This window comes from Garra rufa, chromosome 14 (genome assembly GCF_049309525.1).
Source record: "Garra rufa chromosome 14, GarRuf1.0, whole genome shotgun sequence".
NCBI lineage: Eukaryota > Metazoa > Chordata > Actinopteri > Cypriniformes > Cyprinidae > Garra > Garra rufa.
The window spans coordinates 9,284,649-9,298,194 of record NC_133374.1 but is presented as its reverse complement, the minus strand read 5'-3'; the positions used below and the strand labels follow the sequence as shown (position 1 = coordinate 9,298,194).

General features: G+C 34.2%; 2 protein-coding genes across 2 annotated transcripts; both read right to left on the bottom strand.

Annotated features, from left to right (window-relative positions):
* Positions 1-406: 406 nt before the first annotated feature.
* On the bottom strand, positions 407-2,263 carry LOC141285300 (sialic acid-binding Ig-like lectin 12). The gene is made up of 6 exons (XM_073818329.1): positions 2,195-2,263; positions 1,925-2,090; positions 1,537-1,830; positions 1,045-1,305; positions 789-834; positions 407-636 (listed from the first exon to the last, which is right to left on the bottom strand). The coding sequence occupies exons 1-6, from the start codon at positions 2,261-2,263 to the stop codon at positions 618-620; spliced, it is 855 nt and encodes a 284-aa protein (XP_073674430.1). The 3' UTR covers positions 407-617.
* A 2,241-nt stretch (positions 2,264-4,504) lies between these two features.
* On the bottom strand, positions 4,505-13,381 carry chrna10a (cholinergic receptor, nicotinic, alpha 10a). Its single transcript, XM_073818195.1, has 5 exons — positions 13,247-13,381; positions 9,718-9,863; positions 9,411-9,565; positions 7,630-8,162; positions 4,505-5,572 (listed from the first exon to the last, which is right to left on the bottom strand). The coding sequence occupies exons 1-5, from the start codon at positions 13,305-13,307 to the stop codon at positions 4,869-4,871; spliced, it is 1,599 nt and encodes a 532-aa protein (XP_073674296.1). The 5' UTR covers positions 13,308-13,381; the 3' UTR covers positions 4,505-4,868.
* Positions 13,382-13,546: the final 165 nt, after the last annotated feature.

Genomic DNA, 13,546 nt, shown 5'->3' with positions numbered 1-13,546 from the left:
GTATTGGTTCTTTTCATTAAACGATTTAAAGAATAGCTATATTAAACAAATAGCTGTATTTTACTAAAATACATCCAGGAAATTCAAGTAACATGTTTATTAAATTCATTCATAATATTCACATTCGTTCTTAATCTTATACATAATGTACCTAATATATTGCTTGTATTTATCAAATGATAACCCATGTTCTACACAGCTTCTCATGTGCATGTATAATATACTGTACACCTGCGTGATATAAAATTCACTTTAGTCCTACTAACATCCTATAGAACACAGAAAGGAAGAAATTTGAACACTATGAATTAATTCACACTGTTTATTTGTAAAAATAACATCTGAACAAGCAGTAAACATTCAGGAATTACTGAAATAAGCTCAGACAGATATGACGTTTCTGGATCTGTGCACTTAAAAAAGTACATACTAAATACATTATATATAAATAAATCAAGTATATGTACATATAGATCCAACATAATTATTATTACAAAAAAGCTTACAATTATTAATTTCACACTTTCATACAGTATGTCCATATTTTTTTCCTGAACAAACTTCAGTGTATGTGGTTGTGGCCGTTGCTTCATGTGTCTTGTCTCTGGAAAAGGTATTCAGGCAATGCGACAGAACCTAGCAAATAGAGTACATTTCACTCAATGCCAGATATTAGTCAGAGAACCACTTAGTATTATCTGTAATTTTCTTGATGACATTCAGTGGCTTTAGCATGTTTTCACCTCCAGTACTGAATTACCTTTTATTTTTCATTTAATTTGTCTCACCTAGGATATGATGAATCTGATGTCTTGATTCTGTGAGTCTGTTTATCTGAAAAGCATCAACCGTAAAATGAATTTTAATCTTTTAGGACTTAAGTGAGGGATATATACTTTTGATCATCACAGTGATACTTTACAGAATATTTAAGAACAGTTGTCTCATCAATTCATTTTCAATCCATTTGCAACACCTAGCTTGTGATAAATGTTTGATATTAGAATTACCAAATCAGTATCAGTAGAGTCTTTTTCTACTTACTAGTTACATTGATAGTGATGAATGCATTAAGTGTCTTGTTCTTATATGTACTCGTACAGCCGTAAACCCCAGCATGCTCCTTTGTCACATTGGTGATCGTAAGATATTCTGCAGATGTTTGGTTCATAAATCTATCTGTGTTTCCATTGAAACTCCATACAGGAACAGATGATGGTGGGTGACTCTCAACAGTGCAGTTCAGGCTGAGATTGTCACCTTCCGTCACTTTGCCATTACCCAGAATTAGAAGAGGCTTTACATCTATACATGAGGAACTGCATTATTTTTGAGACTGTATTGACTGGTATGCAAGAAATAAATACCTTTAATTCTACTTTATAAATTTAGCAGAGATACTCTACAGTACATCAAATAACAGTAGAAGATCAAAGGTTTCTAAACGTTTACTTTTTGCTGTATTTCTGAATTTTTGTTTTCATGTAATGGTCTAGTAATAGTTCTAGTAGTTAAAATGTAGGTTAGTAAACTCACACATGACTTTGAGGGTCATATTTGTACTGATGTTTTTTCTTCCGTAGCTCACGTCACATCCTACAGTGGCATTGTGCAGGTCAATGGTTGGAGTTAAGATCAATGTTGAGAGGTGAAAGCTGTTGGTGGTGGTTAAAGTGATGTTGTATTCTGTTAGATCAATTTTGTTTTCCCCTCTTGTCTTGATCCACCATGTTATTTTAGGAGGAGTTTCAGGACAAGGAAAAGGAGCTGAACATGTCAGATTGGCTTCTTGTCCTTCACTGAGAAGAGGAACCTTCATTGCAGGCTCATCTGCAAATGGAAGTAAGTAACATAAGTTAGACATTGCCAAACTACACACAAAAACAGGACCTGTTTAATATTGCCAAGCAAAGGTAAGCATTACCTTGGATGATGATTTTGACTTTGGAGTTATTTGAATTTTCCCCCACAATTTTGAAGGCATATTTTTTGTCATCTTCTTTTATTTCTTCGATGATGATGCTGCAGTTGTTTTTCGTCAGATCAGGTTCAAGCCACTCAATCTCTTCTGTTTCAGTTTTGACTGCTGTCTTAAAATTGTACCTGAAAATTTCCTTTACACATTTAGTTTCATTACAAGCATTCCACTGAACATTTTTAATTGGTTTTGCATTATCTGGATAAGTGAAGGTACATGAAATAAGAGCACATAATCCTGGAACTGCAGTAACTTCTGGTGGATTGAAGGTGATGTTACAGCCATTGTTTTGAGGGTCTTGAATAAAATAAAAGAATAAGATAAAATACCAGGACACAAGAAGCCTCTTAAAAAAGTAAATCCCTGCCCATGCTCAGCATTCACATGTGCGTAAATAAATCTACATAAACTTAACATGTTTATAGTAAGATGTACATACATGTTTTTCAAGAAGTCATGGTGAAGGAATATGAAGTGGAAATTATTATTATTATTTTACAAATATTTAGAACAAATACTTTGACTTAAATATATCTAATACATACCTCCACACAGAATATTTGATACCAACATAGAGAGGATTGTACAACTTGAAATTATATTCATTTTATGTGTATTCCACAAATCTGCACAGAAAAAGAACATTGATGGCTTGATTTATACACAAATTGTTCAAAAATTCTAAAATATTCTTGTTTTATTTGGATATTTTGTGCAAATACATTGGCAGTACATATATAAAACATGTCATGCCAGGAAAGCAAACAAAATGTCAAATTAAAGCATTATTTTAAAGCATTAAAGATGACCTTACCGTTTTAAGTCAAACCATTCACAGTGTTCTCATAAGCTTTAGTTTTAGAACTGCAGAAGCAGCTCACAGATATGTACAAGATGCATCCTTCCTCTATTAGAGAACTTCCTCATTTTATGAACTTGCACAAATGTGACCCTGGACCACAAAACCAGTCTTAAGTAGCATAGGTATATTTGTGGCAATAGCCAAAAATACATTGTATGGGTCAAAATTATCGATTTTTGTTTTGCCAAAAATCATTATTATCATTCATTAGGATTTTAAGTAAAGATCATGTTCCATGAAGATATTTTGTAAATTTCCTGCTGTATATGTTAAAACTTAATTTTTGATTAGTAATATGCATTGCTAAGAACATTATTTGGACAACTTTAAAGGCAATTTACTCAATATTTAGATTTTTTTTTTTTTTTTTTTTTGCACCCTCAGATTCCAGATTTTTAAATAGTTGTATCTCGGCCAATATTGTCCTATCCTAATAAACCTTTTTTTTATTATTATTATTAATACAAAGCTTATTTATTCAGCTTTCAGATGATGTATTACTCTGTTTTTTTTTAATGCCTCTTATGACTGCTTTTGTGGTCCCAGGTAACAAATGGGCGATGGTTGTACATGCATTTATATGAAATGAAATAGCATAATAATAAAAAAATGTTTAATACAAATGTATCATTAGCCAGAGATATCAGGATGAGTTATTTGGAAGCGTTTAAAGCAATGAAAATAGTATTGTGGGTAAGATGTTCTTCACTTTGCAAAGGTATTTTTTTAACTCTTAAAGGAACACTCCACTTTTTTTGGAAATAGGCTCATTCTCCAACTCCCCCCGAGTTAATAAGTTGAGTTTTCAGCCCATTCAGCCGTTCTCCTGTTCTGGCAATATCACTTTTAGCATAGCTTAGCATAGATCATTGAATCCTATTAGACCAATAGCATCGCGTTCAAAAATGACCAACGAGTTTCAATATTTGTTGTATTTAAAGCTTGACTCTTCTGTAGTTATATTGTGTACTAAGACCGGTGGAAATGCAAAGCTGCGAGTTTCTAGGCTGATAAGATTAGGAACTACACTCCCATTCCGGCGTAATAGTCAAGGAAGTTTGCTGCCGTAATATGGCCGAAGCAGGCGGAGTATTATCAGAAATGAGTTCCCAGCTAGTTTAGCATTTGCACATGTGCTGCGTGGTATTACTGCTCCTGCTTCGGCCTTATTACGGCAGCAAACTTCTTTGACTATTACACCGGAATGGGAGTGTAGTTCCTAATCTTATCAGCCTAGAAAATTGATGCTTTGCATTTCCACCGGTCTTGGTACACAATATAACTACAGAAGAGTCAAGTTTTAAATAGGACAGATATCGAAACTCGTTGGTCATTTTCGAATGTGATGCTATTGGTCTAATAGGATTCAATGATCTATGCTAAGCTATGCTAAAAGTGATATCGCCAGAACAGGAGAATGGCTGGATGGATTTCAAAACGGTAAAAATCAACTTATTAACTCGGGGGGAGTTGGAGAATGAGCCTATTTCCAAAAAAAGTGGAGTGTTCCTTTAAAAGGAAGACACTTGACTTACACAGACAGAAAAAGAGATCCGCTGCTTGTGTAATGACATAGTTCAGCTGTGAGTGCAAAGGATAAAATGAAGATTAAGCTCCAAGGGACACGGAGAAAAAAATAAAACAAACAACAAAGCACCACAACATCTGTCATCAGTGTTTTAATGCTCCTGTTCCAGGTATTTCGATCAGAGGAGAGGACAGGATTTGCTGTCCATAAACGGCAAAAAAGATTTCAGTTGTCCAATCACAAATCATGCAGACTAAATAGCTTCATCATAAGTTGTGTATATGTACTTTGTGCTCAAGTATTGAGTATCTCGTGTCACTCTATAGAGTCTTCTTGATCACATAATACAATACTTTTAATTCAAATCAATGTCTTAGTAGTAGTAAGTGGGATAATGTATATTTAGCTGATTGCTATCGCGAAATAAACTTCTCTTAATCATTCTGTCTAGGTTTGTTTTGCTATAATGGCCAACTGGTTGTACAGCAATCAATTTCATGTCATATGGCTTTCCCCATTATGAGCAGGCTCATGAAGAAAACCATAATGAAAAACAGCCACATGAAGAATCGGTCCAGAACCTTTGCAACCTTTTTCCACTCTCCGGTTCTTCTCGCCGTCGCTCTCTGATCGCGGTAACAGTTTGCGACATACTCGATATTCCTCATGAGATGCTGTTGCTCACACTTGCACTGCGTTTTGAGTCCACCTTCATGATCTCTGCATCCATCCTCTCCTCTTCCTATGGCTTTTCCCACTTCTGCCACCCCATCGCCACAATCCATGCTCATAAACACTCCTTCCTTCCACACGCCATAGTGACAGGTGGGGTGTTTTCCCAATGAGCACGCCGGACTCATGATCTGAGACATGTCTTCTGTGTCATCTGGTAGCTTTGGAGACGTGGCATCCTGCCCTCTCTCAAATTTGAACACAAAGTCATCTTTCCCAGCTTGGCCGTTCATGTTGCAGTTAGAGTCGGCTGGTTTTGGTGGTTGAGGGTCTGGTCTCTCTGGCTGTGGGGTCATGCAGTTTTCGCCGACTTCGTAGACGAAGCAAATCCTGGCCAGATATTCCAGGATGAATGTCTTGGCCCAGTTTGGGACGGGTTTGGCCTCAGGGCCACAGTGGTGTATGTTCATAATAAAGATGGTGAGGGCTGTGGATGCAGTGATCATGGTCATCGTGGCTATGTAATACTTTCCTGTAGAACATAAGAGAAAGTTCAGAAACATTAAGTGTCAATGATATTGCCAATAAATGATTATGTGACAAGTTCAAAATGACAATTGATCCGTTAATGTTAAATTACAGTAGTCAACATTTGAAGTGGATCAAAAAAAGTTAATCAAAGTTGTCCTAAGAGAAGAACGGTTTTGGTTTTAGGACAACTTTGATGAAAGGTTTTGATCCACTTCAAATGGTGACCACTGTATATGTAGGCTCTGCTATGTTTCTTAACTACATTTCTTTTAGTAATTTCATGGAATAAATATTCAAGGAAAATTTATATTCTATTGCCAGGTTATAAGATTATCTAAAAAATAAATTCATTTAATATTATTTGTGCCAAAGGTAGCCTTACACAGAATGTTTATTGACTTTTAGTCTTTTTAGATGCAATTACTTGTCTCCCTGCTGAACAAACATCTAAAACCAGCCTAGGCTGGTTGGCTGGTCTTAGCTGGTTTTTTAGCTGGTGGTTTCCCAGTCTGACCAGCATGGCCATGCTGGGAAAGTGGCCAAAACCCCGCTAAAACCAGCCTGCTGACCAGCTATGACCAGTTAAAACCAGGCTGGTTGTTTTTTTCACCAGGGCATATTAAGAATAAGAAAAATGTTGTAGGCTAATGTATTTTATTAAGTATTAACTGACAAAACATGTAGCCCTTTACACGGTGTCGAATGAAAAACCAGTCAATATTCTCACTAATAGTCGCACTTTTTGATTCACTAAATTGAACCGACTCAGAGTCATTCGTTCTGAATCGGACTAGACCGCTTGAGCTGTATGCTTTTGATTCACTAAAAAGAACCGACTCAGAGTCATTCGTTCGGAATCGGACTAGACTGCTTGAGCTGTATGCTTTTGATTCACTAAAAAGAACCGACTCAGAGTCATTCGTTCAGGAATCGTTTGAGCTTTGTGAACTTGATTCACTAAAAGAACCTGCTTATAAGAGTCGTTAATTCTGTAATCAGATTCGGATCTCTCGCTTTGTTTATTTCACGCTGTGGAGTAAATAGCGGTGTCAAGGCATCATTAAGTAAGTATTGCTGGAAAAATGCTCAGTCAGAATATTTTAGCAAGGTATTCTGTCTAATGAACGTGCGAGAACCTTTAACGGAACCGAACTCCATTCGTTTCCGGTGTTTACAAAATGAAAAAGAAAGTTCTCTCATTCCTAGTGGTGTTGGGAAAGTTACTGAAACTTGCCTAGCTAGTGTGCAAGCTACCGAGAAGTATATTAATAGATGAGTTAAAAAGAGTTAGTAACAGTACTAACAGAAATTAAATAACTCGAAGCTACTTAAATGAGTAAGTTAATACATTCTTAAATATGTACAATAAAGGACAAAAAACTAAATAGTTACAGTTAAATAATTAGAAAAAGACCTGGCATTGTCATCCAAGATGTTCATGTCTTTTTTTTTCTTCAGTTGTAAAGAAATGATGTTTTTTTGAGGAAAACATTCCAGGATTTCTCTCCATGTAATGGACTTCTATGTTGCCTCTGAGTTTTAACTTCCAAAATCCAATTTAAATGTTTCTTCAAAGGGCTCTAAATGATCCCAGCCAAGGAAGAAGGGTCTTATCTAGCGAAACGATCGGATATTTTTCTAAATTAAAAACATTTACAATTTATATACTTTTTAATTTCTACACAGAGTACATGCAGAGCTAGACAAGACGAGCATTTGAGGTTAAAAAGTATATAAATTGTAATTTTTTTTTTTTTAGAAAATAACTGATCGTTTTGCTAGATAAGACCCTTCTTTTCTCAGCTGTGATCGTTTAGAGCCATTTGAAGCTGCATTTTGGAAGTTCAAACTCGGGGGCACCATAGAAGTCCATTATATGGAGAGAAATCCTGAAATGTTTTCCTCGAAAGACATGAATATCTTGGATGACAAGGGGGTGAGTACATTATCTGTAAATTTTTGTTCTGAAAGTGAACTACTCCTTTAAGGCTGACTTTATATTAAAACTTTGTTTTTACACTAACCACGTCTATATGTTTTTTAGCAGTTATGATTCACCTATAAGAGGTACATTCTCCGAGGGAGGCATGATCTCAGCCACCAACAGCTGAAACACTGTGAGCGCCAACATCACGGTAACTCCCAGTGACACCTTCTCCCCTGAGTCTGCAGGTAGATAGAACCCCAGCGGAGCCAAGAAAGAGATCATCACACAGGGAATAAGCAAGTTAAACACATAAAACGAGGCCCTTCTCTTCAGTTTCAGAGTATACGTCACGTCCGGATAAGGGTCTGCACAGCAGCCATACAGAATGATGTTCTTCTTGGCCGGCATTCCCAGCACCTCCCATTCCACGTTGTCAACCAAGTCTGCAAGATCTGCGCTCTCCATGGCGTTCAGAATGTCAAGCTGGTTGCCATTGTAGGTCCAAGACCCGTAGGTCAGACGACATTGCTGGGCATCAAAGGGAAAGAACGAGACATCAACTTTACAGGAGCTTTTAGTGATGACTGGAGCGTCCCACATGATCTGGCCATCATGACGGATCACAACATTGGTGTCCATAGTGCCGGTAAAGTGATCATCAGCGCTACAAGACAGAATATTCTACAGTTAATTTTTTTACATGTCGAAAACGAGCAATTTTTAGACTTTTTATAGCCACTGTTGGTAAAAAGTGGTTGAGAAATAATCTGAAGGTACACTACTAATTAAAAGTTTTGATTTGTAATGTTTTTAAAGAAGTCTTTTCTGCTCACCAAGCCTGCATTTATTTGATTCAAAGTACAACAAAAACCGCACAATTCTGAAATATTTTTACTATTTAACATAACTGTTTTCTTTTTGAATATATTTTAAAATGTCATTTATTCCTGTGATTTCAAAGCTGGATTTTTAGCGTCATTACCCCAATCACATGATCCTTTAGATATCATTGTAATATTCTGATTTGCTGCTCAAAAAACATTTGTTTTTAATATTTAATATTATTATTATGCTTAGAATTTTTTCAGGTTTCTTTGATAATAAGAACAGTATTTATCAGAAATATAAATATTTTGTAACAGTGTCTTTATCATCACTTTTGATCAATTTAAATCATCCTTGCAAAATAAAAATATTAATTTCTAAAATTTCTTTATTTATTTCAGATAAATGCTGATCTTTCGATCTTTCGATTCATCAAAAAATCCTGAAAAGCAAATGCTATAATAATAATAATAATACTAATAAAAAATGTCTCTTAAACAGCAAATCAGCATATTAGAATGATTTCTGAAGGATCGTGTGACACTGAAGACTGGAGTAATGATGATAAAAATGTAGTTGTGATCACAGGAATAAATTACATTTGAAAATATATTCAAATGAAAAGCAGCTATTTTAAACAGTAAAAATATTTTACAATATTACTACTTCCGCTGTATTTTAGATCAAATAAATGCAGGCTTGGTGAGCAGAAGAGAATTCTTTAAAAAACATTAAAAATCTTGCCGTCCAAAAAAGATTTACTGGTAGTGTAAGATTTTTTTCCGAACAAATTAGTTCTAAAGAAACCACTAACTAAACCATTTTGAATGGTTCCGTCAATAATTTTTCTTTGATTAAAACAAACTTAGTGACTTCTCCAAATTCACTGTACAGGAACAGCTGTAGAGTAATACTTAAATATTAATGTTTACTCAATCTGTTTTTTTTTTTGTTTGTTTTTTTTACTTAGAGACATAAAAAATAGGAACATATGTTTCTGTGAACACTCAATCAAAAATGCCTTTTTATAAGCTTGTGCCTCCATGTGGAGAAAAAAGAAATTGCAATCAATGCCAATCTGCCTTACCTGTTATATAAGACTATATCAGGTCTCCACACATAACTACCAGGTACACGGATGGTATCAAGCCCGTCATAGTTATCTTTATTCCAGGTGAGATACTTGTCAATCCACACCTGCCGTATCCACAAATACGCCGTCAGAATCTGGTTTCGCTCATCCTGTAACAGAAGTGTACACTACATTACTTTAGATTTTTTTTCCCTTACTGAGTATTTATTATCCAACTGAATGACAGAATTGTCTCTACAGTGTCCTCATTTGAGCTCATTTTCTTGTAGGCTGTGGTTTTGATTATTTCATGGCAGATTACCATGTCGATGATTTGGGAGAGGGTGATCTGTAGTGTGACGTTCAGGATGTCTTCTGTGTCCTCCACTGGCCTCAGCGCACTTGTATAGTTTTTAAATAAATCATTGAGCAGTTTCTGGGCATAGATCCCATTGGCCCCCCAGCAAACTGGAAAAAAAGAAAGAAAGAATTGTTTTCCGTTTGAATATTTTAAAATGTAATTTATTCCTGTGATGGCGAAGCTAAATACTGACAATAATTCAGCAAGGTTGCAAATTGATCAAAATTGACAGTAAATAGATTTATAATTTTAAAAAGTTTTCTGTTTCATATTCAAAACATTCTGTTCTTTGGAACTTTCTTTTTATCCAAAAATAAATAAGTTGCAACAGCACAGTTGTTTTTTAACACTGATAATTATAATAAATGTTTCTTGAACAGCAAATTAGCATATGTGACCCTGGACCACAAAACCAGTCATAAGGTAAAATTTTACAAAACTGAGATGTATACATCATATGAAAGCTCAATAAATAAGCTTTCTATTGATGTATGGTTTGTTAGGACAATATTTGACCGAGATACAACTATTTGAAAATCTGGAATCTGAGGGTGCAAAAAAAAAAAAAAAATCAAAATACTGAGAAAATCACCTTTAAAGTTGTCCAAATTGAGCTCTTAACAATGCATATTACTAATCAAAAATTACATTTTGATATGTTTGCAGTAGGAATTTTACAAAAAATCTTCATGGAACATGATCTTTACTTAATTTCCTAATGATTTTTGGCATGAAAGAAAAATCAATAATTTTGACCCATACAAAGTATTTTTGGCTATTACTACAAATATAGATATATAATTAGAATGATTTCTGAAGAATTGTGTGACACTGTAGACTAGTGTAATTCAGCTTTGCCATCGCAGGAATAAATTATTTTTAATGTGTATTCAAATATAAAACTGTTCTTCTGAATTGATATATTTTTTCACAATATTAATGATTTTACTGCATTTGATATAAAATAAACGCAGCCTTGATCGCCATAAGAGACGTCTGTAAAAAAAAAAAAAAGCATTTAAAAAGCTTAATGACTTGTGTGAATGTGATCTAGCGAGTTTATTGACAGTGCATTTATTCATTTAACAGATGACGACTTACAAATGGAGGAGTATATAGCAAAGACGAGAGAAGATTTATTCAAAGGTAAACCAAATCTTTTCAGTTTTATTACATATTTGAGTTTTTTTAATGTGGTTTTGTATTAGTGGACAGCAAAAGATCAGAGCCATCTGTTGATCAGAGCCACATGACAGCACTTGTGTGACGGATAATAACGTCCTCATGACAGATGGCTTAATCAGGAGGAATGGAAGGATGAGATTTCCTGCTAGATTACCCATGAAGCTATACAACACAAGAGAGTGAATACATCTGCATTAAGCAGTTGGTCGATATAACACTATTGAATATTATTGGTCATAAAAAAGATAGTTCATGAAACACATTGACACTTAGCCCAGTAGCACAGAACATAGTGTTGCATTATATAGGGTTACATGGCAGCTGAGTACAGTAGAGACACTTTTTGCTTTTTTCATCACTACACAAAAGTGATTTTTCACATGATATTTCTTTTGTTTGTATATCAAAATATGATAAATTAATAATAGCCATAATTAGTTTATATTTTCCACAATTAGCTCATAAACATAAGGTGCATTTTTGTCTCAACTGTACCAATATGGTGTACAGTTTTATTGGGTGTCTCAATTTTTTTTTTACAAAATTACAGTTGTGCAACATATTTTTTAAATTCAGATTTATTTATTTGCTACATGTAATTCAGATTCAATAACTGCAAAAAATGCTTTTCCTTAGATTGTTTTGTCTTGTTTCCAGCCTAAATATCTAAAAATTCTTAAATCAAGAAGGATTTTCTAGACAAGTAAAAATTATTATTTCAGAAAAAAAGAAATTAGATGAGTTTTTGCTTAGAACAAACAAAATAATCTGCCAGTGGGGTAAGCAAAAAAAAAAAAAAAAAAAATCTTATTTCAAACAGAAAACTAGATTATTTTTCTTACCCCATTGGTGGATTATTTTGCTTGTTTCAAGCAAAAACGCACTTAATTTTGACTTGTTTTTTTTTTTTTCTGAAAACAAGACAATCATTTTTACTTGTCTAGGAAATCCTCCTTGATTTAAGAATTTCCAGTTATTTTGGCTATAAACAATACAAAGAATCTAAGTAAGAAAAGCATTTTTTGCTTAAACAAAATAGGAACATATATTTAACACTAGAAAAGATATGGGAAACAGTAAAAAGGTAAACATAACAGTAAAACTAACAGTGTACATACCTGTATATTTTATAACCCTACCCCTAAACCATATGCATCACGCAAATCTTTCTGCATTTTTACATTTTCAGTCATTCTATATGAATTATAAGCTTGTTTCTCTATGGGGACCTATAAACGTTCCCATAAGGTTAGAATTAACTGGTTTTACTATACTTGTGGGGACATTTGATCCCCATAATGTAGGTAATATTAGTACACAAACACAAACAGTCTCTAAATATGGATTTTATTTTCTATGATTGAACTGTTACTGTATGCATAGCAACCTATAAAGTATGTATCAACTGTACCCACTTTACCACCTTGTATATTTCCTAAAATGCTATGGTATTCTTTTAACATTCATGTTAGGAAATGTGGCCATTAATAATAATATCACAAATATATATATTTTTTAACATAATTTGCGTAGCATGTGTGTAAATGTGACTTTTAACCTATTATCATAACACTGTACACTAAACAACCATACACAGTGTCTCATAAAATATCATAAAATATGTCTACCTTTAGAGTAATGTTTGCAATGATATATATAAAGTTTAACAATGATAAAAAAATAATAAGCAATGCATCGTGGAAGGGACATGGTGAAATGAAAATCTCACCTTGGAAAAAAACTTTGTTGATATCTTCAGAGTGGAAAGATGCACATATTTCAAATTTCCCATGCAGAGAAAACTAATACATGTGTGGAGCAAAAATCACAGCTCGAGGTTTCTGTGTATGCAAGTTATTTAAGGTGTTTCAACTGTACATGTCTCAAATGTACTCCGTCTACCTTAAGTAAGAGGAAAATGGTTATTTAAATAGTTGGTGAAAACTATACGAGGTCCTTAAGTGATAGACACAGGTCTGGACTTGCCAGATGTTTGCAACTGCTTTGTCATGTCAGTAAAGCTTTAAAAGAGATTTACAGAAAGGATTATCATGTTGGACTGACAATGTGAGGACAACACACAGAAATAGATATAAAGAAATCTGCAGCAGCTGAAAATCAATACAGAGTAAATGGCAAATAATGCAATTTCACTGCTTCACTGTTTGGAATGAATTTGCTTAAAATTTAAAGATGGTTTAAAACCTATTACTGGCTGAAAAACCTGCAGAAATCAAACAAATGTGAACAAAAACGAACAACAGCACAGTGACAGGTTGATATGTAAGAAGGAAGAAAGCATTACCTGATACAAACATCAAGCACAAGGCAAAAAAGGTCAAATATTCCACATTCTTGGCAGACATCTTGCAATTCACTTTATTGAAGCTTGGATATCAGGCATTAAATGACAGGTGAATAGATATTCGATTCATTGAAGATCTAGTCGTTCAACTCCAGATGACAGCTGCTGTATGAAAGTCATTAAAACACAGAGACACTAAAGCGGTTTAATCCTCCAAACAGAGCACATGTGTGTAATCCAGGCTCTCTGCCTCACTGTATTTGAGATCGTAACATATATGTTATAAATATATATATATAT